The sequence below is a fragment of the Labrus bergylta genome, chromosome 3, assembly GCF_963930695.1.
Source record: "Labrus bergylta chromosome 3, fLabBer1.1, whole genome shotgun sequence".
NCBI lineage: Eukaryota > Metazoa > Chordata > Actinopteri > Labriformes > Labridae > Labrus > Labrus bergylta.
Window position 1 is genome coordinate 9,310,372 of NC_089197.1, and position 24,589 is coordinate 9,334,960.

Below are 24,589 nucleotides of genomic sequence, written 5' to 3' on the forward strand. Positions count from 1 at the left end.
AACATAAAACAAAAAATAAACAGAACAGGCTGATGTAGTTTCTTGGCTTGAAAAGTGAAACAGATGTTGAATAGACTCCACTGGTTGCAAAGGGAAGTCCACTTGTCCGGAACCAGATGAGAGACTAAGTCTACCTCTCACCTGATTAATTATCTCAGTAAACATTTGACTACTGATTTAAATGCTTGATGGCTTGTTTCTCATTCTCATAAACAGCGTGATTTCTATTTTGTAGAATTTGGCTCTATTACAGTAAATCAGCGTTTAGCTGATGATCACCATGGTGCAATCACTGCAACTGGAATAGAGGTGTTCAAATAAATGGTAAATGGCAAATGGACTTGAGCTTGTGTAGCGTCTTGCTCAAGGACACATTTGGCTGTAGGAGCTGGGAATCAAACCCCCAACATACCGGTTGAGAGACGACCGACTCTACTACTGATCCACAGCCGCAAATATCGCCACATGTGGTAAAACATTCTGTCGCAAAAAGATGCTTGTTTGATAAATTAAAAAGTTAGGAAGCCCGTGTGTCTCTGACATGAAGCGATCTGCCTCTATGAATCATCTCTTTCACAAGAGAAAGGTTTTTTATCATCCCCCCTCCTCCATCCCCTCTTTCTCATCATTCACCTCCTGTTTTTTCTCATAACCTCCTCTCTGTCCAGGTCCCCCCACCCCTCTAAAAGCCCCTCTACACCTCCCTCCCTCACTACAAAGCCGTCCACAGCTCTGTCAGTCAGGACTGATAAGGTAATCCTGTTCACTTGGCTGTTAGAGGTCCAGGGCCTCTGCTCTGATGAGTGGGACATCTTATATCTGGCCTCCACCCCTTCATCACCCCTCAAAGGCTGCTGGGACACTGAACGCTTGTAGGGAGGGGAGGGGGAGAGGGGGTGAGGTGCTCTTTCTTTTCTTTTCATGTCGATTATCTGCCACAGTTTGATCGAGACATTTCCTCAGAGGCTTTTAGAGCATCAACAAAATTGACCTGGACTCCGCGGGGATTATTGAGCACTTAAACTACGATATGATCTACATGACAGACTAATGGCACAAACCTGTGAGCTGACAAAGCAGAGCCGTTTGATGCAGAGTGGAAAAAAAGTGTTGGAGACTTTTCCAAGTGGTGTCCACATTTGCAGTAAATGAAAAAGTCACGCCTGAAGAAGTTGGGGATTTTCTTCTTTGTGCATTTAAAAAAAATAACAATACACAGATTGAATATGACTCACCGCTCCACAGGGGGCGTTCTGGATGGTGACCGTGAACTTCCCTGAACTCCGGCTTTTGGCCAGGACGTACTGACATGTAGCAGGGAAGGTGAAGATCCGGCCGTCAAAGGATTGGAAATACATATCACCGGTCACAGAGCACTCGCCTGCAGAGAGAGGGAGAGATGGACATTTTAAGGTCATCCCAGAACCGGCTTTAATGTTCCCTAAAGGTTCTTTGAGATGTATAGTGCTGTCTTGGTGGTTCAAATTTCAACAGAAAGAAGAGACGTTTCGAAGTAGATTGAATGTTCAAATTCAGCCATTTTGGAGGTTTCAAAAATGTACAGTCAGGAAAATGTTAAGGCGTTGATTTGAATTCTAAAAACAGTCTTTGTATTTTAGATTCATCTCCTCCCATCACAGTGTTGGGTTTATAACCTGCAGCATCAGTTTGTGTTCAAATGAAACCACCCACGGCGGAAATAGACACAAACCTGGGCAGCTGTACTCGGTGCAGTTCCACACTCCACCCACACATGTGCTGAAACAGAAACACACACACACACACACACACACACACACACACACACAGGTGGGGACATTAAAGGCCGAGCTAATCTGCAGCATCACTGATAGAAACTGGACACACTGAGCCCAGGTGGTCAGATCTGAGAAGATTAAAAGAACTGCAGGGAATCTGCAGGACAGTATCATGTTTTATACATGATACATGTGTTGAGCAACACGTGTGTCCATCTAAGAATCATTTCACAATCCAAAGGAGGGTAGAGGTTATGTACAGAAAAAACAAGATCCAGTAATTTAATAGTTATAAAAATAAGACAGTGCTCCTCTTTGTTTGCCTTTTTCGAAGGAAAATGTTTTTTAAACATAAATCAAAGCTGTTTCTTCACCCACAGTTGTCTTAGTCATGATACTCAACCCATTGTGGGATCCTATTCCATACAGATATTGGTGTTAAAGAATGCACTTATTAAAGATTGCAGGGTTTACATGGTGAACATTTGAGCTGGGGTGAAAAGGGAACTTTTCTCTAAGCTGATTCTGCACAAATATTCATTAGATAAGACGATGCAAAAGTACTCTTGCTGCAAACTCTGCTCAGAGTATTGTAAACTATTAGTGCTTTCACACTTGCAGAAAACTCCTGAAAACCTCCTGATATTTCCAGGAGGAGCTGTATGTGTGAATGCAAACAGGCACATTTTTCACTCGGACTTGACCCAGAGTTTCTCCTGCCAGACTCCTAGTATTTTTTCCGCAGCAAGTCCAAGTGAGCTGATGTGAGAATGCAGCAGGATATTCTCAGGAGGATCATAACGTGAGAATCTAAGGAGCAGTCGTTCTGAAATTATCTAGATATTTTTCGGAGTGCAGATGTGAAAACATCTTATGGTATCAGGCTTCCCTGAAATCAACCCTGAGCATTGTTTTCTGCATTTTATACTTTCAAAAGAAAAGATTTTAGATACGTACAAATCCAATAACATATACGTTAATAGACTTATATCTCTGACGTGATTAAATCAACCTAAGGTCATATCTGTGAGGTTGTAGTTATAAAGACTATACTCTAGGAGAAAGAGGATATCACTCACCAGTTGTTGCATTCCTCCTGCAGCGTCTGTCCAGACGGATAGAACATGCCGTGATACTCACAGGGACAGTCAAAGGGCGTCACACAGCCTCCGTCCTCATAGATCAGACCTGTGGTGAGACCATTTAAATAATCTGGGGTTGAAAACATGACAATACACTTAAAATGGAAGAAGCTGGATGTGATGAATAAACATTATAAACAATTTAATCTGTGGAGAGAAAAGTTTGTTAAGTAGGAGACAGAAGCCTCGTTTAAAGGTGTATTTTCTGTAAGGATTTTCAGGTTTATAGATCTCGAAAGCAGTTGTTGAGCATGAATCGAAACCCACCATCAGGACAGTAGCATCCATCCAAACAGGCCAGCTTGCTGTCGATGCATGTTCGCTCCAGGTTGCAGGTCTCTGGGCAGCAGCTGATACATTCTCTGTAGTGCAGACCTGAAGGACACTGCTTCGCTGATCGCAAGAATGAAACACGACACACATGTCAAACATGATCCACTGACAAGACTGAGACAAAATGCAAACAGCAGATTGCTTTCAGATCAGAACAAACTACAGCCGGACATATTGTTTTTAAATAGTTAAATGAACACAACAAGAGATGTGAAAGCTGTGGCATCTTTGTTTTTCTTTTTTGCTGTTTACAAAGCAGGTTGGTTTTTACCTGTTTCAGCTGGAAATAACAACAGGGCAGTTTTGTTTCATGGGGACTCTCTTACATTTATAAACTATCTGATTGATAAAAAATTAAGCTGTTTTTTGGATTATAGTGACATTTTTTAAACTTAATTTTTTTCATATTGATGCCAAATTCTGTTTTTAAGATAGCTTAAAGTGAAACTGTTAATTCTGCAAGTTAACTACATCTGTATTTTAATTTGTGCCTCTACTTGGGCACGGGTAGCGTAGTGGTTGGTGCGCACGCCCCATGTGTGGGGGCTGTAGTCCACCAGGCAGACCGCTCGGGTTTGGATCTGACCTGTGTGTCCTTTCCAGCACGTCATTCCCCACTCTCTCTCTCTCTCTCTCTCTCTCTCTCTCTCACTGATTTCTGACTCTATCCACTGTCCTCAGACTCAAAAACCTTTAATAAAAAAACTATACTCTATGAATCTATCTACTAATACTCTCTGTGAACCTAAAGAAGTGCAGTGAATTCAATTAGTGAGGTAAAGGGAGGCATGTTGTCAGAATATTCACTTCTAAATCTTGCATTAGTGACTCAAAGTTAAATATCTGATTTGCTACAATAACTTTTTATAATCAGTTATAGTATTTCCTAATCAATCCCCGGGGCTCTCTTTCTTTATTAATGAATGCTCTACGTTTCTGTTTCCCAGCAAAAAAACTCAGCTGTTGTTCGGTTTGAACGGAAGCGTCCAGCTCCTTTTGACCTCTGTCTGTGGCGCTCTGTCTCAAACACCTGGAAACACGTACCACACTGAGGAATGTGCTGCCTCCAGTCGTGCAGTGGGTGGTCAGCGTGGGCACAGGCCCGGGCGTACTCGCTGAACACCTGGCATACCACTTCACCGTTGGGACCCGACCTTCAAGAGAGAAACGAGCAGAGAAGGAGTCTTTGAGTGGAGCCAGGAGAGGTGTGGCCTCAGGGACAGGTACAGGTACTGACCAGACGGTACAACTCAAACATAGAACCATCAACGTGCTGAGTGTCAAACATGAGGGGGAAACTATCTGACTGATGTTTAATGATAAAATATTCTGACTAGAGTTCATTTAAACGCTGTAAAGGGTTGTTGTACGGCTGTATCAGAGATGTTCTCAGTCGATGTGAATCATCTGATAGGGTAAATTTGTCTCTGAACACAGTAAACTGTTTTGTCTTCAGCTCAGGCAATCTGTTGCCTCTGAGTTAACAGAAACAGATTGCTCGAGCTAATGTTACTCACAGAAAGAGGGCACGTTCAGGATCATGGACCTGAGCCACTATAAACACACAACCGAGAAAGAAACAAGAAAAGCGCTTCTTTGTGTCAAAGAACTAAAAAAAAAAAAAAAACAAGAATTCTCTCTGACACCTGAAGTAGCCGGATGTATTCTGAGATTTCCATGTGTGCTTTTGGCCACAACTCAGAAGACATAGGTATGGATCAGCTTTGAAGAGGGTCAGGATACTACAACGCTATGCCATGTGCCCCATATTATAACCAGTTATACGACCGGTTAGGCTCTGCCAATTGGACAGTTGTTACATTTATGCAAACATGATGGTCATTGTCAATCTGGAAATCTTTTTTTTGTGGCTGTATCTAAACGGTTACCCTAGATTTGCATTGCGTTATGTCAGTGTTGGCTCTTCCCCATGAGTGAAATATTATCATGAAGGTCATGGGAACAGTATTTTTTTAGAACTCTTTGTCAGAGCACCTTAAGTAAAGCTCATCTGAAGTATTATAAAGAACAACAAAGTCAAAGGTATTAACCCAGGAGATTGAGCCTCATCTTAGATTCAGATTCTTCTTCTTACCCAAACTAGAGTTCTGTCTTCGATGTACAAATAGGTGCGTGCAAAACTTAATGAAGTTCAGCTAAAGATCAAAGTTTGGGCTGAAAGAAGACCCAGACAATGACTGTTACAGGACACGAACAGGGGTGACCTTGGTGAAAGAGAACGTTTTTTCATGACATAACCCCAAAGTGTTGAGGTGCTGGGTCAGCTTTGTTGGTGGTAGAGTGCAGTTTTAGAGGGTCCCATGCCCAGGGACAAAGTCCTCGCCCCAATTGGCCCCAGGTTCTACGTCAACCAATGGCCTATTGCTGCATGTTTTTGTTTCTCTTGACTGACCAAAAAGGTCATCGCCAGGACATTCATGGTCTTCCATGGATTTAGCCCATTGGACTTTGGTAACAAAAAGCATCGACGCATTAAATGCATTGATAAAAATAACACAATGTATTTCAAGAGGCTGGTATAGATCTGGTTGTCTCACATGCACAAGTCGTTGGAGCAGCTGGCCATGTAGGACAGCGGGCTGACAAAGTCATGGCAGCTCTGAAAAGGCGGATCCAGCAGCATGGCACACACCTCCTCCACTTTCTGCAGCAAGAAAACACACAAAGACAGACTGCTCAAACAAACCATATTAGATCAAAGGGGAATTCATTTGTTTCAGTGCATTTTTTTTTCTTGTATTTGTGAAAGGGACAATTTTTTTTAATCAGTCATCTCACCAGCATGACATGAGCCTCTACAGCAGCACAAGGTGACGGGAAGCCTGAAGGCACCATGGGACACTGTGCCTGATGTGGCTCCGCCTCCACCCAGCTGTTCCCAAACATTTCAATCTCATGAGTCAGCACACCTGTGGGAGAGAAAGAGAAACCGTATTATAGTTCTGCTCATGGAAAGTGAGAGGATTTTACTTCAAGTCCAACCGTTTCTGAGAAAGAGCTAGAATTCTTCCTCCACTATGACCTTTGAACTCTTTGTTTAGCCCAGGTTTAGCCAGTCGGATTAGTTATAGGTCACATGTCACAGATAAAAATAACTCACCATAACTGGTCTTCAGGTCGTCCTGGACGTCAGCGTTGAAGTTGCCGCACAGGCCGCAGGTTCTGCCCACAAACTCTGGGCTGAGTTTGATATAGACGGAGCCGCTGCTTCCCTCCCAGGCCAGCGTGAAGCCGTGCTGCTGAGTAACCAGGATGTACTGAGAGATCTGCTCCAGCTGCAGGTCATGGATGTGAGCAGGTAGCTGCAGACTGAAGACAGAGACAGTCAGTCCACCACGATACAGACAACCCCTCTTCTTTTTGTGGATACACAGCATCAGGATGTATTACTGACCTTTGGCCCTTGAAGGTGACATTAGTAGCGTGCAGCCGAACCTCCCCCTCCCATGGGAGGAAGAGGCTGACAGATCGTTGGCAGGTGTAAGGTGCAAAGCTGCAGCTCGGGTCATTGTGGACCTGCAAACAAAAACGTGTACTTGGAAATAAAGCCTTACAGTAGGTAACCCAAGGTTCAAAGAAAGAGTTGAAAACTTTAGTATTGCCCTCATTGAGACAACAGAGTGTGATTTTAAAATGACCAGACTGGCATTATCCATTTAAGTCAAATTATACAACATATTTTTTATGTTATCCTCCATTAACATTAAAGTATTTCCTTATGATTTTTTCACATGTGAGAAATCACACAGAGACAAAACCGTACTTGCTTAAACTCAGTGCTGCATTTTTAAATATTTTTGCACACTTTACCAGCTGACTGCGCTGTCTACGAGACTGATTTAAAGGTCACATATGACGCAACATACACTTCACCATGTTCCTCTAACACTAATATGTGTCCCTAGTCTGTCTACAAACCCCCCAATTATGAGAAAAGTCCATCCTCTCCGTCTTATGCCTGCTCCACTTTTCAGAAAATGTGTGCTCAAACAGGCCGTTTGGAGATTTTCCCTTCATGACATCACAAAGGGCAGTAACCCCTCCCCCAGGTGGGTGACACTCCCACAGCTAGGTGTTTGTTCTGCCCTCTGAGTCTGCCTTCTCACCATAAACAATCAGGCATTGAGCGAGAAAGCCCGAGACACCCAAGCCCTTCCAGAGAGGGGGGCACAGCTCATTTACATTTAAAGGTACAGACACAGAAACAGCCTGTTCTGAGCAGGGCTGAAATAGAAGGGTTTATAGACATGATCAAATACAGGATCAGAGTGGATTTAGAACAAGACACTTCACAGACATGTTTTTGGGAGCTCTGAGACTTATTTAAACTGTTTGAAGAGGAGGAGAATATGTCACCTTTAAATATTGAAACTTGACTCTGAAAGTAACACATAGACCCTCTCTTATTCTTCAGCACAGTGAAGGTGTTTCTGATACAAAGAAAAATGTCATGTCATAGATGTTTCCATGATTCAGGTTTTAGTTCTTCACTTTTATATTTTATTTTGTTACATGTTTTTGGTCTTTTTGCTGATGAAATTGTTTAATCAAAAACCATCAACTGCTTGGATCTCGTCCTGTTCACAGTTTTCTTTCTTTTCCCATACACAGATACAGTATCCATCTGCTGCCTATTCAGGGGAACAATGTCTCGGTCTGTTGCAGATGCTTTCAAGGCATTCTGAGTAATTGCAGTATTTAATGGTAATTGACTCTAATAACCAGATAGCTTTCACTAATCTTCAGAGCAAATCTTCTCCCCGGGCTGAGACTAAACCTGGCACAAGTCAGAAAGGAGAGGGTGTTTTATAAAGCAGAACACTGCAGAGTCCAAACTTCAGGCTACAGACTGAAACTTTCTGGGCAGCTCTTGGTCTGAAGAATTTATTTTAGTCGAGTTGAGTCTGAACCTACCTGGATGATGATGCTGGCCTGGGTGGTTTCCTCACAGTCCCTCATCAGAGTGTACGTGCATGGACCAGGGAAGTAGTAGTAAAGGCCGTCAAATGTCTCATAGTTGTACTGACCCCACGACCTGCACGTCATCTCCCTCTCAAAGCCTGGGTTTGGAACTGAGGACGCAGAAAAGGAAATTATTTCCCGTTGCATAGTCTGATTTTAAGAATTATTTAAAACTGAGCTGACAGCGTGGTTAGACTGAACCAAGCAATAAATCAGCTTGAAACCCAAAACATGGAGCTTCCTTCTTGTTGCAGTCAGACTGTTCAACCAAGCCTGTCCCCAGTAGATCACAAAACACACACACAAGCTGGACACAATTCACTCATACAATTATCATATTACAATATCTATCATATGAATATCCGCTGGTACTTATGTGCAATAATATACACAACTTTTTATGTTTTAACTGAATGTCCAAATTTTGCTGTTTTTGTGTGTTCGCTTGTGATAGTCTGTTTTAAATTGCTTCTGTAAAGTAAAGTGTTCTGTGAAGTATAATTATTGTATTAATGAACTCAACTTAATTAAGAATTGATGATGATTGGTTTTCACATTCAAATAGATTATAGAAGGAAGATGTGTCTGGTGTGTGGTTTACCTGTCTGACATCTGTGTCCAGTGGCCTGATACAGGCTGCAGTCACACGACTCTGACTGAACACAATGTCCTCCGTTCAGGCATGGAAACACACAACGCCCCGCTGGGGGAAAACAAACAAACAAACAATTACAAGATGTTCCTCAGACTACAAGACTGAAATATGAGGCAGGACAGTGAGGCCTGAACCAGGGATACGTTCCTTTTTCAGCTTGCTTCATTGTTTTAAATTTCACCAGGTAATCGTTAATATGTTAAATTTATAGAACAGAAATGCTGTGTTTTTCTGCCATGAATTGTAAGTATCTTCAGGTCACACTTTTAAGCAAAAGTCTCCATCTGTCTACCCCGCCCCCCACCTGTCAGGAACCAGGTGGAGCCATAGTCAAATGTTCTGGTCATCGAACGCACCACCAAACAACAAATGATGGGTCCTCATAATGCATTAACAGCATCTGCTCAGTGGGCCTACAGCTCGTCTACCCAGTCAGCCATGTCCCACACAAGCACAGGTACCATACAATGCATGTGGGGGGGCAACCTAATTTCCTTTAGGTAAGTAAAACAGAAGAACTACTTGTTGTCTGTTTAAAGTCACATTGACCAACCTTCTGGTGTTACAGGAGTTCACCGTTTGAACACTTTGAACCTCTTTATCCAGAACAAATTTTGAGTCTTCAGTCTTTTAAAACGTAGAGACTGGTGATTGTTTAGCGCAGTGCAAACAGTCAGGTATGTTCATATGTGATGATGTCTCACAAAGTTTGTGAAATAAACTCAGTGCCAATGCAGATACGACTGACAGAGAGACTGATAATCAATGTTGAATGATTGGTCCCATCACATTTTCTGTCCTGATCTTTCAGAAATTTTTCAGGATGTGGTAAATAAGTTTTTGTTGATCAAAACCCCTCTTGTGGCTGTGCTAGATAGAGCAAGAGCAAAAGCCTAGTTTTGCATGAAGGCAGGAAGGAAAACAACATTTTTGGCTTTATGCAAAGTTTAAAATAAACCCCACTAAAGCATGTTGCTTAAATGAGTATGTCTTGTTCTGTGCCCCAACTGTTATGGGGACTGTGAACTCTGACTCTTTCTTAGCAACCAGCAGTAACAGGCAGGGTGACTATCAAAGCATAAATAGTTGTTTTTAGTTGGTTAATTTAGTCTGTGTATTCAACAAATGGATGAAGCCATATTTATAGGCTTTAGATGTGTTATAAGGTATATTTTATTTACTATGAACCTAGGCAGGCAAGCTGAATATGGTAGCAATTTTCAAGTGTTATTCTGTTATATTTTAAACGTTGGCCTCCTCAGTGGTCTTTCAATATTCCCATTGAGAAGACCACTGGGGAGGCCAACGTTAAAGTGTCTTTCTTATTAAATGTGGTTACTGTGAACAGCAGAGCTTCGATATACATTGACTGAACATCTGGCAACTTTCACCAGGCATTTCTCAATCTTAATATAACCTTTACTATCTTTAATCAAACAATTTTGCCATCAGAATAATTCACGGCAGAATACACCGCAGCAACTATTGAAGCCTGAGGGGTATAAGCAACAAAATCCACTTTGAAAGGAATAAAGGACTGAATTATGTGGAAAGAATGAACAAACCCTGGGGTGTATTTCTAACATTTTCAGTACCCAAACAAATTACATCACAAATTAATGAAAATTAAACCTACCTGGAATCCTCCGAAACGACTTCAGGGCTTCCTTCGCCTGCCTGGTGAGGACTGAAATATTAACTGGACGCTCAGGTGTGTTTCCTGTGGATCCTTGTGAAGACAGGTTTGATTGTACTGAGCCGGTCAGCAATTGGACAGATGGTGTGGAATTTGATTGGTTATTTGATGTAATGCTGGATGATATGTCATGCGATGCTATTGAACTGTTTTTGGATTGATTAGCTTGTATTGAAGTTGTTGGTGAAGAATAAGAAAATGTTGGAGTTACTGATGATTGATTTGGTGTTACTGAGCTGGTTATTGGTTTGTTTATCTGTGACTGGCTTGATGATGATTGGCCAGATTTTGTGGTACTGCCAGTTATATGGTGAGATAAAGGTTTGGCTGGCCTGTTGCTGACTGGTGAGTGATTGGCTTGCACTGCTTTGATATGCGATTGGCTGGATTTCTCTGTGCTGGTTAATGACTTACTAGCTGGTGCCGTACTGGTTTGCGGTTTGCTAATAGGTGATTGGCGGGGTGTTGACTTATCTGTCGGTGATTTACTGGCTTGCGCAGTATTGGATGGTGTTTGGCTGACTGTTTTTGTTGTGCCTAACGGTTCTCTTGTTGATGCTTTGCTCGTTGGTGATTTGCTGGATTGGGTCGTTGTGCTTGCTGATTGGTGGGCTGGTAAAGTAGTAGTGGTTGGTAATTGGCTAAATGGTTTTGAGGTGGTTGGAGATTGGCTGGTTGGTGTTGTGCCAGTTAGTGATGGCCTGGTGGTGGTTGAGCTAGCTCCTGATGGGTCGGTTGGTGGTGTATTGGATTGAGTTTGGCTGGATGTGTCTGGACTAGCAGACGATTGGCTGACTGGCGCTGTCATGGTTAGAAATTGGTTGGGGTGCATTGTGCTTCCTGGTGACTGGCTTTGTTCTGCTACGGTTCTTGGTGATTTGCGGGATGGTGTTGTGCTGGTTGTTGCCGAGCTAGTTGATGATTGGCTGTCTTGGGCTATGTTTGTTGTTTTTTGGCCTAATTTAGTTGTGCTGCCTGGTGATTGGCTTGTTGGTGTTATGCTGGTTGGTGATTGATCAGATGTTGCTGAGCTTGTTGGTGATTGGCTAGTTTGTGTTTTGCTCGTTGGTGACTGATTGAATGTGACTGAGCTTGTTGGTGATTTGCTCGCTGGTTTTGTGGTGACTGGTGAATGGCTTGCTGATGTTGTGCTGGTTGGTAAATAACTTGATGGTACTAATCTATTTGATAATTGGCTAGATGTTTTTGTACCACTCTGTGACTGGCTAGTCCTTGCGTTAATGCCTGATGGTGCTGGGTTTGTTGATGAATGCCCGGCTGGTGTTTTGGTTGTGGCTGACTTGGGGGTTGGTGAGTTGCTAGCTTGTGTTTTACTGGTTTTGGATTGACTGAGAGGTTCTGGCTTAGTTAGTGGTTGGCTACCTGGTGCTATGGTTGTTGGTGATCGGTTGGAAAATGTTGTGCTTTCTGTTGATTGGTCTGTTTTAGTTGTACTGGAAGGTGACTCACTGGATGTTAAAGCACTAATTGGTGATTGATTGGCTAAAGCTGTGGTTGCTGTTGACTGGTTGGATGCTTCTGTCTTAGTTGCTGTATTTCCAGATGGTGTTGCTTTGTTTGGTGATTTGCTAGTTTGTGCTGTGCTGCCCGTTGATTGGCTGGATGAAACTGGACCTAATGCTGTGAGACTAGATGGTGTTGTAGTTGAAGATGATTGGTAAGCGTTGAGGGTCCGTGATGAGGTCCTCTCTGTGCTGTTGGACGCATTGATCCAGCTGACCAGTAAATGATTGGAGGGAGATGTGCTGGTTTCTGATGCAACAGATTCTGTCTGGAGATCCTTAAAGGGAGAGACTGTATCAGCAGGTTTTTCAAACAATAATTGAAACCATTCAGTCATGCAGCCATTTTCTGATTTCTCACAAACCTATTGATATTTCAGAGCCTCTTCCAGCCTTATATAGCAAATCCAATCATTGTTATACTTAGCTATGGTATTGTTTGGCAAAGAGAGTGCAGCTTCAGCAAACCAAAGTTAAATCCTTAATGCAATCTGATCCTTTTAACTAATTCCATGACTTTAATATTATATCAAGCACAATCTGAAAAACTGGCTTAGCTATCAAGTGACAGTTTAATTAAGATTTGATTGAAATATTGGAGACCTAAAGCTTAAACAATTCTACATTTGTTTTCGGCAAAAAATTCCTCCCAGAATTACGCTGGTTGTTGCCAAACCAGAGTCCAGACCGATGAGGATGAAACCGAGGCAGCGCTGGGAAAAGAAGAGGCATGAGAGAAAAGAGCTGTCATCCAGTCTTCATTAACAACTCCTCTGTGACTTCCAACTCAGCTTTCCCATCCAGGTTGACAACTCCACCCTCTCCTCCGCCTTCTCCCCCCTGTATTTTTCCCCTTGTACATGATCTTTGTCGAATGGAAACAGCAACGAGGGGATGTTTATCGACCATCTTGCCGAACTTTAAACGGAGAATTCTACCTCTAAAAGCTTTACCTTTTCCCATGCAAAACTGAAGAAATTAAAAGCCGTCTATGGAGATTAAAACTTTGAGAATAAAACTGAATATCTGTTTTATTTCTGTATGAATATTTTCTCATTATAATGGGAAGATTTTGACAGGCCAGTATTGGACACAGAGCACATAAGTAGAGCAGCTTTGGTTGAAAAATATTGGCATGACTGTTCAGAAACCAGAAGTTGGACATTGTTTTCTACACTTAAAGCTCCCCGGGATACCTGAGCTCCCAAACCAAAGCTTTCATCTCAAATAGCAGGGACAAAGGAGAAGAGAAGAGGGGGTATGAATAGTGTTTGACTACAAATTATTAATCACTGATCAGTATCAAGACATATAGAGGCTGAGCAGGTCAAACGTGAAAACAACCAGCGCCTTGACACAGGTGTCCCAATGTTATGAGGGACGTTAAGTCTTTCCTGTTGTTTAGAGATCTGACATGAGATAGACCTTTTCTCTATACCTGTGACCTGCAACCTGTGTTACTAATTGCTTTGTATGTTTACTAACCCGGACAGTTTGGACCGGATTCTCACGCCTCTCTGGGCCAAAGGGAAACAGCACAAAGGGAATGACCACATTCAGGCTGATGGAGGCTGTGATATAGGAAGAGTGAGACAACAGAGCAGCTACTGTATATTCCTGCTGGGACTCCCCTCACATGGCTGTTTGTGAGGAATAAAATGTCACCGTGGGGCGTTTTACTTTGACATACTTCAGTAGTAAACAACATGTATTTCCAGACAGTATCTTTAAGTGTCATGGAGGTCGAGTTGCTGCCTGATCTCGTGGGATATTTGCCTCTTTTTTTTGTACAGAAATTTGCTTTTCAGGACTTGTCTCAGGATTTTTCTTGAAAAGATATAGGGTGTTCGGACTGAACAAAACTAAATACTAAAACTTTAAAATATCAATTTAGGAATCAGAAAAATATTCTAGATGACAAGAAATTTTACGAAATTGACATAATCTTTAAAGCAAGGGCTGTCGGGATAATAGTTTTTTAAAAATCATTTTGACAATGTGCAGCCGTACATTAGTTCTTTAAATACATCCCACTGTATTTCTTCTGTATTTACATCCTTTTATGTTATATCCTTATTAATGTTACACTGTTCATTTTAAATGTGTTCCTTAAAATGTCGTTGAATCCTCAACTGTGAGCATATAGTGTCAATGATGGACATTTGTACTGGGAATACTGGGTCACCGGGAATAAAAGATATGAATAAAAGCCCTTCAGATTATGTTTTCTTCATTTCTCTTCTCCGGCTCTGTGTTTTGGTGTGAGTGCTGCAGATCTTTTTGGGGAGAGGGATCTCTGGTTAGTGTGTTGGTCGCCTGAAGCAGCTCCATCAGCATCAGTGATCAATGCGGCTGCCTACCTGCCCTCCCTGGGAAGCGGTGTCCCATTTCTGCTGCTTTATCCTTCTGCTCCCGCTGCTGGGACAGAGAGAACAAGGAGAGGTTTGTTCCTGCTGCAGCTTTTTTTTGTGACACCACAAACCCACCACCGACCGACCGACCGATCGACCGACCGGGAACCAACCAAACCATTAAAAAACAAATAATGGCAAAAAGGAAAAAAAAATAAACAATCAATCAAAGCTCTATGAATTCATACCACAGTAACTTACAACATCAGTTTAATCAGATTTCTTAGCTGATTGATTTGGTGGTTTGTGTGAAAGATGAACTACCCCATTATTTTCTAAAGTCAAAGATGAGAGATTTTATAACCAGCAGTCCCAAAATACATCCTCTATTACATTACTATCATAGAGAAACAAAGACACATGGGATATTCACATTAATGGAGATTTTTTTTTTCTTCCGAATTTTCACTTTTTATTTAATTTTAATTTCCAAAATAAGAGCTGATGAATGATCATTTTAAATCGTCTAATAATTTTAAAACTATATTTGATGAAAAAAAGGCCCTTGAAAATGTTCTATATTATAACAATAGTTATCATTATTCTTAATGATGACAAATGACAAGATATTCGTTAGGGTTATTATAGACCTTTGTATCTATTCAAGCCAATAAATAAAATGAACAAAAATAAAAACGTTTAAATGCACATGACATGAAATGAAAACATTAAACATTTTGTCCAAAAAGTTTGAAAATAACAGGTTTGGCCTTCATTGCTCCTTGACTAGAAAGTAAAAGTACTTACCTATTAAATTGATCCAAATTAGGATGGTTCACTCTCTCAATCCCCCAGGACAGATGCGCTGAAATCGAGACAATAAGAAAGTTGGAATAAATGAATAAAACCAAATATGATCCGACTAAGAGGAAACTTATTAAATCTGAAGTTAGACAAGGGAGAAACCTGAGCTGTCACAAAAAGCACAGTTAAAGGAAAACCAACATTAAGCTTTTTATTACAATTAATTACAAAAAAAACTTAAACCCCGTTTTTCCCACTCTATGCTATAATTCATAAATCCTCTGTTCTTGAACGTCCCGTGGTTTAAACATCAGATCAGAGTGATATGTGTTTATGAGGTAGAGATGACTCACCTTGATAGATGAGGATAAAATACAAAGATAATAAGTGCAAAAGCCTTTTCCAGCTCCGTCTTAAATGGGGATCCATTCGTGTTTTTGCGGATCCGCAGTCAGTCGGGTTTGGACAGCATCACCTGGTGAGAACCCTCCGGCTGGACTCCCGCTGCTCCCTGCGCTGCTCCATCCGGCTCCTCCGCGAGCGGCCCTCCGCGCGCCTCAAGAGCCACTGCACCTGCTCATTAGCATAAAATATGCGCAGGTGGGCGCGCGTGAGAGGGGGAACGGGGCCAAACACACCCATAGGTGCTCTGCTGTGGATGTTATAAGGACGACCTGACCTGCTGACAGTACAAAAACATCTAACATGTAATAAAAACATCTTCTGTTTGCAGATTAAGTTTGATTTGGTGAAATAAATTAAATTTAAATCAAAAAGTATAGTAAACATAATTCACCCAGTGAGATCCATTGTGTCTGTCAGTTCGCTGTGAATTATATGAACCTTACAAAAACTTATTGGAAGTTGTGTTTAAGGCATTTAAACCTGTCACGTGAAACTGCAGGTTTTACATCGAACAAGATCCATGAGTACAACGCCCCCTAGTGGACCACAGGAAGGTTAGCAGCACCGCAGCATAGTGCAGGAGGCCTTTTATAAGTAGCCTAAATTTAACAAACTCTTACCATGTGATCACAACATAACATTTAGAAAATTAATGCAAACACAACCATTATTTTCTTGTTTATTGGAGCAATTTTCACCAAAGAAAAAAAAGGATTAAAAGGAGAGAAAATGTTTTTTTAATGTTTATTTTGCAGACAAGACATGCAGGCTGAGAGTAATGATATTTCCAGAGTAACAGACAGTGTTTTTTTAATGGCTCTTTTGCCTTTTTAATATCTCTAGAGCACTTGTATTTTTTTTTACGATGAACAATGTTTCTTCTTTTTTAAGGTTTATTTCCTTTGAAATTATTCAAGAGAGCTTTTTTCCATAATAGAGTGTTTCAAAGTGAAGCTCTTCTTTTGTCTTCCTTTGTGCTCGATGGCTCCTCGTCTGGTCGCTGCTGCAGACCGTGACGACCCGCTCTGAACCTGATCATAGGCGACAACCTCCGGATACCTGACAGGAAACCCAAACCTTCAATACTGCTGAGCTGACTCTGGTGTCACCAGCTGCACAGACTCGTATTAACATGTCAAAGTCTGGTTTTCTGCAGAGGAAACACTTCCTGAGTCCGTCCGTCTGTCTGTCTGCTGTCTTGGTATAAAAAAAGGCCTTTGACTGGCTGAGGCCCTCAGAGACCTTTGCGAGGCTTTGTGTCACCCACTCAGGAGGTTTCTGCTTTCATAAATGGAAACAGGAGCAGGAGAATGAGGGGAGGGCTGCAGGGAGGGAGAGAGGCTTTAAGAGGCAACATGAAAAAAGTGAAATATGGTTAATAAGGTTTAAACCACAGTCCTGCAGCTCCATGTTGTTACAGATTAGAAAACTGTTACTACCAGACTGATAGGAGAATTTGAAGTTTTGATACTATACTAGTAAAAAAACAAATAAATCGATTCAAGTTTGGATACCACAGCAACAAACTAGAAGTCCAAGGCACCCAATAATGGGCAATATGTTGTTTTTATTGATACAAAATTGCAAGCAACCTCCTGCACACTGTGATGTGTGTTTATTTAGTCTTGTACATATTAGTCTTTGCTTATTTATTTTTGTTTGTTGTTGATATTTAATGTTATACCTTTGTACAAAGAGAGCACAGTTTACCAATGTCAAATTCCTTGTGTTAAAGCTGATTCTGATGAAGACCGTTTTTGATACTATTGATCATTTAGATATCGTTTAAAAACATGTGGTGTCAAAGAGTATCAGTGTATTAAGTTTTTGACGACCGTACTTGGGTTAAAGCCTTTGCACCATCTCTCGTGCACTATTTTGAAACATGCCGACTGCTCGATAAAGTCCCAATGAATCAGCTCATGATCTGTGCATGTCTGTCTTTCTGTATGATGTTAGGGCTGGTATTGAAGAAGTTTGTTACTTCATCTCAGACTTGGGGGCAGATTCTGCAGGATGGTTTTTCTCTTTTCAGGCTAAATTTAGTGTTTTGTTAGTTGTACTTTGTCTCCCTTTGTGTCTCTGTCTGTAACTCTGTGTTTTTTCTGCTGCCTGAGTTGCTCAGGTCTCCCTTGGACAATCAACTCTGTCTAGAGGAAAGTGTAGATAAAAAGTGAAGAAAGCAACATGCCGGACTCAAAAGATTTCATTTTAACATCTTTATCTACTTGCTAAAAACCCATCCTGGAAGATGGCGGAGCGTCAGCTTATTAGCTTAACAAACTGTACAGAAAGATAAACAGTGAAAAAAATCAGCTGCTAAATAAAACAATGTTTGTACCAGGTATTGGTCTTATCGTTTCCAGAAATGTCTCACAACACAACATAAAAAAGGCAGCAAAGAAATAAAACATTCAAAGATCACTGAATCAAAAACCTCCACATGTTCGAGGACTTTTTTTTAAGAATGATTCATTCATTCAATCGAGTTGGTTCGAGTGCACAAAGTGAAAGTATTAAATACTTTTAACTGTCTGCTAACCTGCTGCTTTTTCTTTTACTTCAGGTACCTTCTGATCCAGACTTCAGTTTCATTGTCTTTGGTCATATGAGCAAATCTCTTCATTCAAATTTGGGCGACAACAATCTTTTAGGGACAATGTTTAACTACGGTGGTCGTTTGATTGGTCTATAAAATCGCTCAATGTCATCACCAACGCTGCCGAAGGATCTTTCTGGAAACGTGTCCGCTGCCGGTCTGCACGCAGCTGTTCCTCTCAGATCAAGACATGAAAGGACATAATTGAGTGTTCTTACTTTCTGGTCTCTTTCTGTGCTCACACACCTGAAGACTCTTCACTGTTTGAGTGTCCTCCTTATTCTACTGTTAGTCGTTAAAAATGTCTATACATGTGAATAATGATCTTTCACAGAGTCCAAAATTATGTCCTCAAATAATCTGAGAAAAATACTCCTCATTTTCTATCCTAAATGAAACAGAAAAGGCAGAAACAGCTAGTGTTGTGGTCAAAACAACACCCACTGAAACCAAGACAAACCCGAGACAGAGACAAGACCAAGACATTTAGTTATCAAGACCGGGTCAAGACCAAGACAGGGCCAGGCCGAGACAATACCATAAATATCACCGAAAAATCATCATCTTGTTTGCCTCCGTGTCACTCATCCAGCCCTTAAGACCGGGACGTAACCGGGGGATACAAATCTAATTATGAATGAATTAAAGTTAATTGTTCTTTTAGAAAGGGGGGATTTCTTTAGTATCAAAGTAATGACGCGGAAAAATAGCTGATCAGTGGCGGTGTTGTTTAAAATCTGGAGTCCGCCCAGTCTGAGACCGAGACCTTCAGAAAGTGATCAAGAGACCAAGACCGATTTCGAGTACTACAAGACTAGAAACTGCTGACTTTCATGATTTAGAGATTCCTCAGAAGATTAATCAGTCATCGAAATTAGAGACAATAAAATTCATCCTCCTTCAAATTAAATTGACTCATCACGTTTGCGCACTATCAAAAATGTGAGCGTTGAATAAAACAAATAAACACCGGTCATGTTCTCCTCTCAGCTCCTGTCAATCAAAGGCAACGTTTTTTATATGCAGACTGAAGACAAAGAGTCCACATCTGGAGAATGTCTGACACTTTGCACTAACCACATGAGGACATTAAAAAATGCAGAAATATGTACACAAAGAGTTTTTGTTTATGAATGAAATAAAATCCAACCTCTTACAAGATTTCACACAATCGACAAAGAAAAGCTGAAAACGTCAGAAGAATTATGTACAGGATGTGAAGGTTTTGTTCCTCTGTGGGTTCACCCGGAGCGTCAGGCAACAAAAAGGGGGCGCTGTCTGCCAGATAGAGATATATTTACAACCTCAGCATGTGAATTAAACTCAGCATTACAAACTGATCTTCTGAATTGGACATGAATCAAAACGATCTCCCATATTAGTACCTTTCTGTCATTACACTCCCACTGCTCTTTCATTTGGGGGTTTCATACTTAAGATGATGACTTAAGTCTTAAAGGATTAACAGAGGGTGAACACTCCCTTTTTGCTGTGATCAGTGTGTGTGTGTGTTTGTGTGTGTTTCAGTGTGTGAACTCAATGATCTTTGGATAAAGAGTCCTGCACACGGCCTGGCGTGCTGCGTTATCTGGGCCGGTGGTTGGCCAGCAGGAAGTCCTTGTCTTTGCAGGTGAGGCAGAGTTTGAGGTTTCTGAGGGAACCACCTGCCGAGTAAAACGCCCAGATGCCCATGAGGAACAAGATGACGTAGGTGGGAACCAGACTGGTGACATACTGGGGGTTCTGGAAAGTCTGTGTGTCAAAGGAGAGTAACAGATATCAGCACAAAGGATGAACATTCAAAGAGTTTAAACCGATCTCAAAGTTTCAATAAAATTCTGAGTTGTTTAATTTTTTGTCATGCAGCACTCTAACATCTGTCAAATTAGATTTTGTTGAACAACATGGACCAATCAGAGACATATTGGTATTGCTTGTGAAAATAAATCTGTGTACAGTCAAGGTAGAACATGTCTAGTTTCATTCCAATAAATAAATAAATCCCCACAATGGCAGCCTAATCAGTAGTCAGTGTTATTTTCAGGGCGCGGTCACACAGGCCAGGAATAACCGTGCTTAAGCAAGATTACCTCTTGTACATAACGTTGTTATACAACACATGCATGTTATTGTGAAGCGTGCTCAGCTGACAAACAGGCGTAGAGAGAGAGAGAGAGCTGCGCATGACAGCTACTTTACTGACTTTGCAGCTTAATTTAAGCCATTTTTATCAGACACAGCCATAAATTAAAAAAATTTTTAAAATAGGGTAACCCATCGGAGAACACAGAGAACATGACTGCTACTTTGTGGCTTATATCGTGTCATGTTAGTCAGATACCACCATGAAACTCTGGATTTCTCCATAATGAAGGCTGTCAGCGTTGTGTACCCGCGTGCTCGTGCATGAAGTGTGCCAAAGCCAAGGAAGTGTACCGTGCCTGAGCACGGCACGGAGCTGTCACACTGGCCAAACGAACTGGACTTTAGGGTTGAAGCGTGCTTGGGCACGGTACGGATGGCCAGTGTGACCACGCCCTCAATCTCTAAAATCCCAAATCGGTCTTCATGTGCTGCTGGCTGCTGTACATGTAAATAATCATCCACAAGTCCAACCCTAGCGTTCTGTTATAAAGGAAATAATTAAAAGAAAGTAGCTGTATGCTAGCCGTTTAGCTACTTTTTATTTGATGTGTTGCCATTTCTCTGTATTTAAAAAGGCTTAACAACAGTCTTCATCAACTCACCAGACAGGAAACGATGAGGTGGCTGATGACGACAGCGGCCACTGCCCACCAGCGCTGCTTCTCACAGGCGTCGAAGAAGACGACCCCCCAGAACATGTGGAGCAGGATGATGGCCAGGGTCATGAAGGCTGGAAAGGAGAAGGTAAATATCGTGATTTTTATAATTAGGGGGAGTTAAAACGATCGAGACATTTTAGAGGCTACATGTTTGTTATATATTTAAATCTACCTCTAGGGAGGAAGAAGTGACATACATCCAAAAAGCAAAGGAAACATGGCAGCTAACAGCTGTTGGACTGACTTTTGTCAGTTTAAATTGGTACCTGAGGACAGGAAGTAGTGCTGTGAGTCTCCATGAATCCCGATCGTCCCCGGTCCCACAGAGTCAGCCAAGATGTTCACAACCGAGAACGCTCCACTCATGAAGCCGAAGCCGAGGCCGGACACTGAGACAGAACGACCACAGAGGAGGGGTTTTATTCAACAGCGACATCTTACACCAGAATATTGACTAGTACCACAGAGAAGCCGTTTAAAAAAATCTGATATATGGGTACTGAAGTTACACTGAAAATATTTAGTAACAGAAGCTGTTGTTTCTACAAGAGTTTGTCCACCTCTGATGTCCGACAGACCCAAGCTTATAGGTTATGTAAGTTAATACAACAAATTATAATTGAAGAAGGTATTTTTGAACTGAGCCATGTCATTTTATCACATTTTTCAAGACATACTGAACCAAAAGAGTTTTTGATCTTACAAAATGGATTCTGAGAAGTCCATGACTGAACTCTTTGCATTTTTGTTCTTTAAGGTATTCTCATCTTGAAGAGTCCTTGGGTATTTTGATGCCTTGATGCTTCCTGGAGAATTTCCAAATGCTCCATTTCCCTCCAATCTGGAGTTATCAAATCAAAGCAATCAGCTGCTGCCTGTCTTAGCTTTTAGCTTGAGAAAGAATTTAAGGTTCTCGCTATCATACATTTTATTTTGGATTGATTTGAACTGGATTCTGTATGACTGCTCTCACAAGCTGAGGAATTTAACTTAAGGAGAGAAACTGAGTGTCCTTGAAAATTTGAAATGGGCTGAATATAATTATTGTGTCTTTGAAATCTGTAAGCTGGTGTAATCGCTCAAGTAAAGTGCAGACAGAGGTTACCGTAGGCCAGCTGCCTTATGGAGATCGGCATTGTTTCCTCCTGACTGAGAGTGAGAAGACCTTCATTTGCTTTCCTGCAGCAAAAAAGAACATAAACACACAAACGTTAGATTTTGAGTCTTTGGCTTCACTGCTTCCTGAAACATCAGAACACAAACAGGAAATATGTTTGTGAGTTAGTAAAAGATGAAATGAGCTCCCTTTGCTGGTGTGACTTACTTGAGTAGTTTGTAGTAACCGAAGCGGAAGGTTTCCTGCAGCAGGACGGACAGCACCACGCCGAAGATAAGGAGACCTTTCTGCTGCGCCGCACTCTCCTTGTTACTGATCTGAACTGAGATGAACCACACGAGAGAGGAGAGCAGCAGAGACACCAGCCAGAAAAACGCCCTGTGAGGAAAAACAGACAAAAACACAAAAGAGCTTTATAAGAAGAAAAAAAGGATGTTAAAATACATAATTTGTTTGTTTTTTTAAGTGTTGTATGTCTACTTAGTTCTAAATTATTTACATGGAGATTACTGATTCTGCTTCTTTTATATTGTTTAGCCAGTGTTTGGATCGGCCTATTAGTCTGTAATCTGCTCTGCACATGTTAAATTTACAAATTATCCCTGCACTCATGTTCACTTCATTTGTCTGTCTACTCGCTGTTATATTGTATAGTTTCTGCTTATTATATGTCGACACTCATGCACTTTAACTTATGTCAATACTGTCCATTTACTACTCTGTTTTAGCACATTTACATTTAATCTTCCTATTTAAGACTAGTAATGCTTAGTTAAATCCTGGTTGTATATATTCACATTCTTAGTTTTGATATTTTTAGTGCTTATTTACTTTGTATTTAATATTATATTGTGCTTAGATTTGCTAACATTGTGTTTATTACTCATATTGTGTGTTTGGATAACCTGCTGCTGTAACGCCACAATTTCCCAGTTTGGGATCAATAAGGTGATTCTATTATATTATATTCTATAGTGCGTGTGCCTGGCTGTGTGCTACGTTATATGCCTTAGCCACCTCCAGAGAGATTGGGGGTCACCAGTCTCTGGCACCCTTATTTTGGGGGCCACAAACTAAAAAAGTTTGGGAACCCCTGGTGTACAGGTTACTTATTAAAAAGTGTAAAAAATAATTAATTTTTATAATTATTTTACGAGACAGATGCTTGAGAGAGGACTGAGTCCAACAAAAATTGCAACTCCACTCATGCACACTGTCATATTGCACAAATACATTGGCAACATTTCAGCCATGAACGGGGCTGCACTGAAGCCATTTTGTATTATTAATTATTATTACTACGAATTAACAATTTTAATTATTAATATTACTAATAACATTATTAATAACAAAAAAAGTTTGGTGCCTAGGAGTTTTATTTTTGTCGCTAATGTGTCCAAACGTGTATCCATAAAGTTTTGTTTTTTTTAACTAATATTGTATCTTAGTTTTAATGTCTTGTATCATAGCAACGCCTTTAGCTAAGGCTAACTCATTGAAGCGGTGCGTGAGCTAACAGGCTAGCACTAGTAAATACTGTGTTTTATCGAATAAACACGACACATGAGTAGACACGACACGTTTCCTATCACTCTGTTTACTTAATATAAATGGACTCTTACCCTGCTATGAGGAAAATGACCCTGAGCGGATCCCGGGCGATGGTAAACAGGAACAGAGCGATGGCCGGCCCGAACGCGATGAAGGTGCAGCCGAAAAACACCGCCGCCGTCATTTTGGCTCTTCGTGGAGAAGCTAGCGGCCAGCAGCGCGACCTAAAGCGCTTTGTCTTGTTCCGTAAGACCGATTTACCGACGTGTTTCTTCTTTCTTCTTTTAGTTTATCAAATCCCAGCCCTCTGTTGTCTCTGATGGGAGAGCTCCCTCTACTTCCTCCACTGTGTCACACGGTCTGCTCATGACGTCACATGCGCTCACGTGACCCAAGGGAGAAAAAAAAAATCCCCCAAAAAAACTTTATTGAAAACGGAAATAATAATAATACAAACATATTATAAACCCGTCTCTATTTCTATTTAATTAACATTTTCAAGAGTGCACGTTGGTGGTAATTTGCCTTTGTAATATATGCGAAATAAATACATTATAACTTTATTCTATCCTTTTTGTATCAGTATTCATACAGATCTGGTTACTTTATTCCTGTTGTTTCTTATCCATCTTTGCACTACGGTCACTTTATTTATCTCATTTTTACCTTTACAGTTATATTGTTTATATTAGTTCTGTTGTTACATTATTCACCATGCACCTTATAACTTATCATTTAGTATTTAGCCTACTTGCACATAGTTCTGTATATATATATTAATTTCTCTTTTACTGCACATAGTTCTGGTTACATCTGTTTACATCTGTTAGTCCGATCACTGTCCACTTATATCTACTCTTTATATTTTG

At 41.0% G+C, this 24,589-nt stretch overlaps 2 protein-coding genes across 2 annotated transcripts in view; both read right to left on the reverse strand.

The window, feature by feature from the left end:
* Positions 1-15,886, reverse strand: part of otog (otogelin) — a 58,299-nt gene extending 42,413 nt beyond the window's left edge. The window contains exons 1-13 of the mRNA XM_065953254.1: positions 15,731-15,886; positions 14,450-14,504; positions 8,817-8,918; positions 8,168-8,325; positions 6,648-6,769; positions 6,354-6,562; positions 6,032-6,162; positions 5,791-5,897; positions 4,277-4,386; positions 3,167-3,292; positions 2,837-2,945; positions 1,712-1,758; positions 1,236-1,381 (exon numbers count right to left, since the gene is read on the reverse strand). Coding sequence (XP_065809326.1) covers positions 1,236-1,381; positions 1,712-1,758; positions 2,837-2,945; positions 3,167-3,292; positions 4,277-4,386; positions 5,791-5,897; positions 6,032-6,162; positions 6,354-6,562; positions 6,648-6,769; positions 8,168-8,325; positions 8,817-8,918; positions 14,450-14,504; positions 15,731-15,886 — 1,578 coding nt within the window. The remainder of the gene's footprint in view (positions 1-1,235; positions 1,382-1,711; positions 1,759-2,836; positions 2,946-3,166; positions 3,293-4,276; positions 4,387-5,790; positions 5,898-6,031; positions 6,163-6,353; positions 6,563-6,647; positions 6,770-8,167; positions 8,326-8,816; positions 8,919-14,449; positions 14,505-15,730) is intronic.
* Positions 15,887-19,357: 3,471 nt separating this feature from the next.
* On the reverse strand, positions 19,358-24,085 carry aph1b (APH1B gamma secretase subunit). The gene is made up of 6 exons (XM_020640192.3): positions 23,792-24,085; positions 22,377-22,547; positions 22,158-22,231; positions 21,319-21,441; positions 20,996-21,123; positions 19,358-20,000 (listed from the first exon to the last, which is right to left on the reverse strand). The coding sequence occupies exons 1-6, from the start codon at positions 23,902-23,904 to the stop codon at positions 19,833-19,835; spliced, it is 777 nt and encodes a 258-aa protein (XP_020495848.1). The 5' UTR covers positions 23,905-24,085; the 3' UTR covers positions 19,358-19,832.
* Between the last annotated feature and the right edge of the window lie 504 nt (positions 24,086-24,589).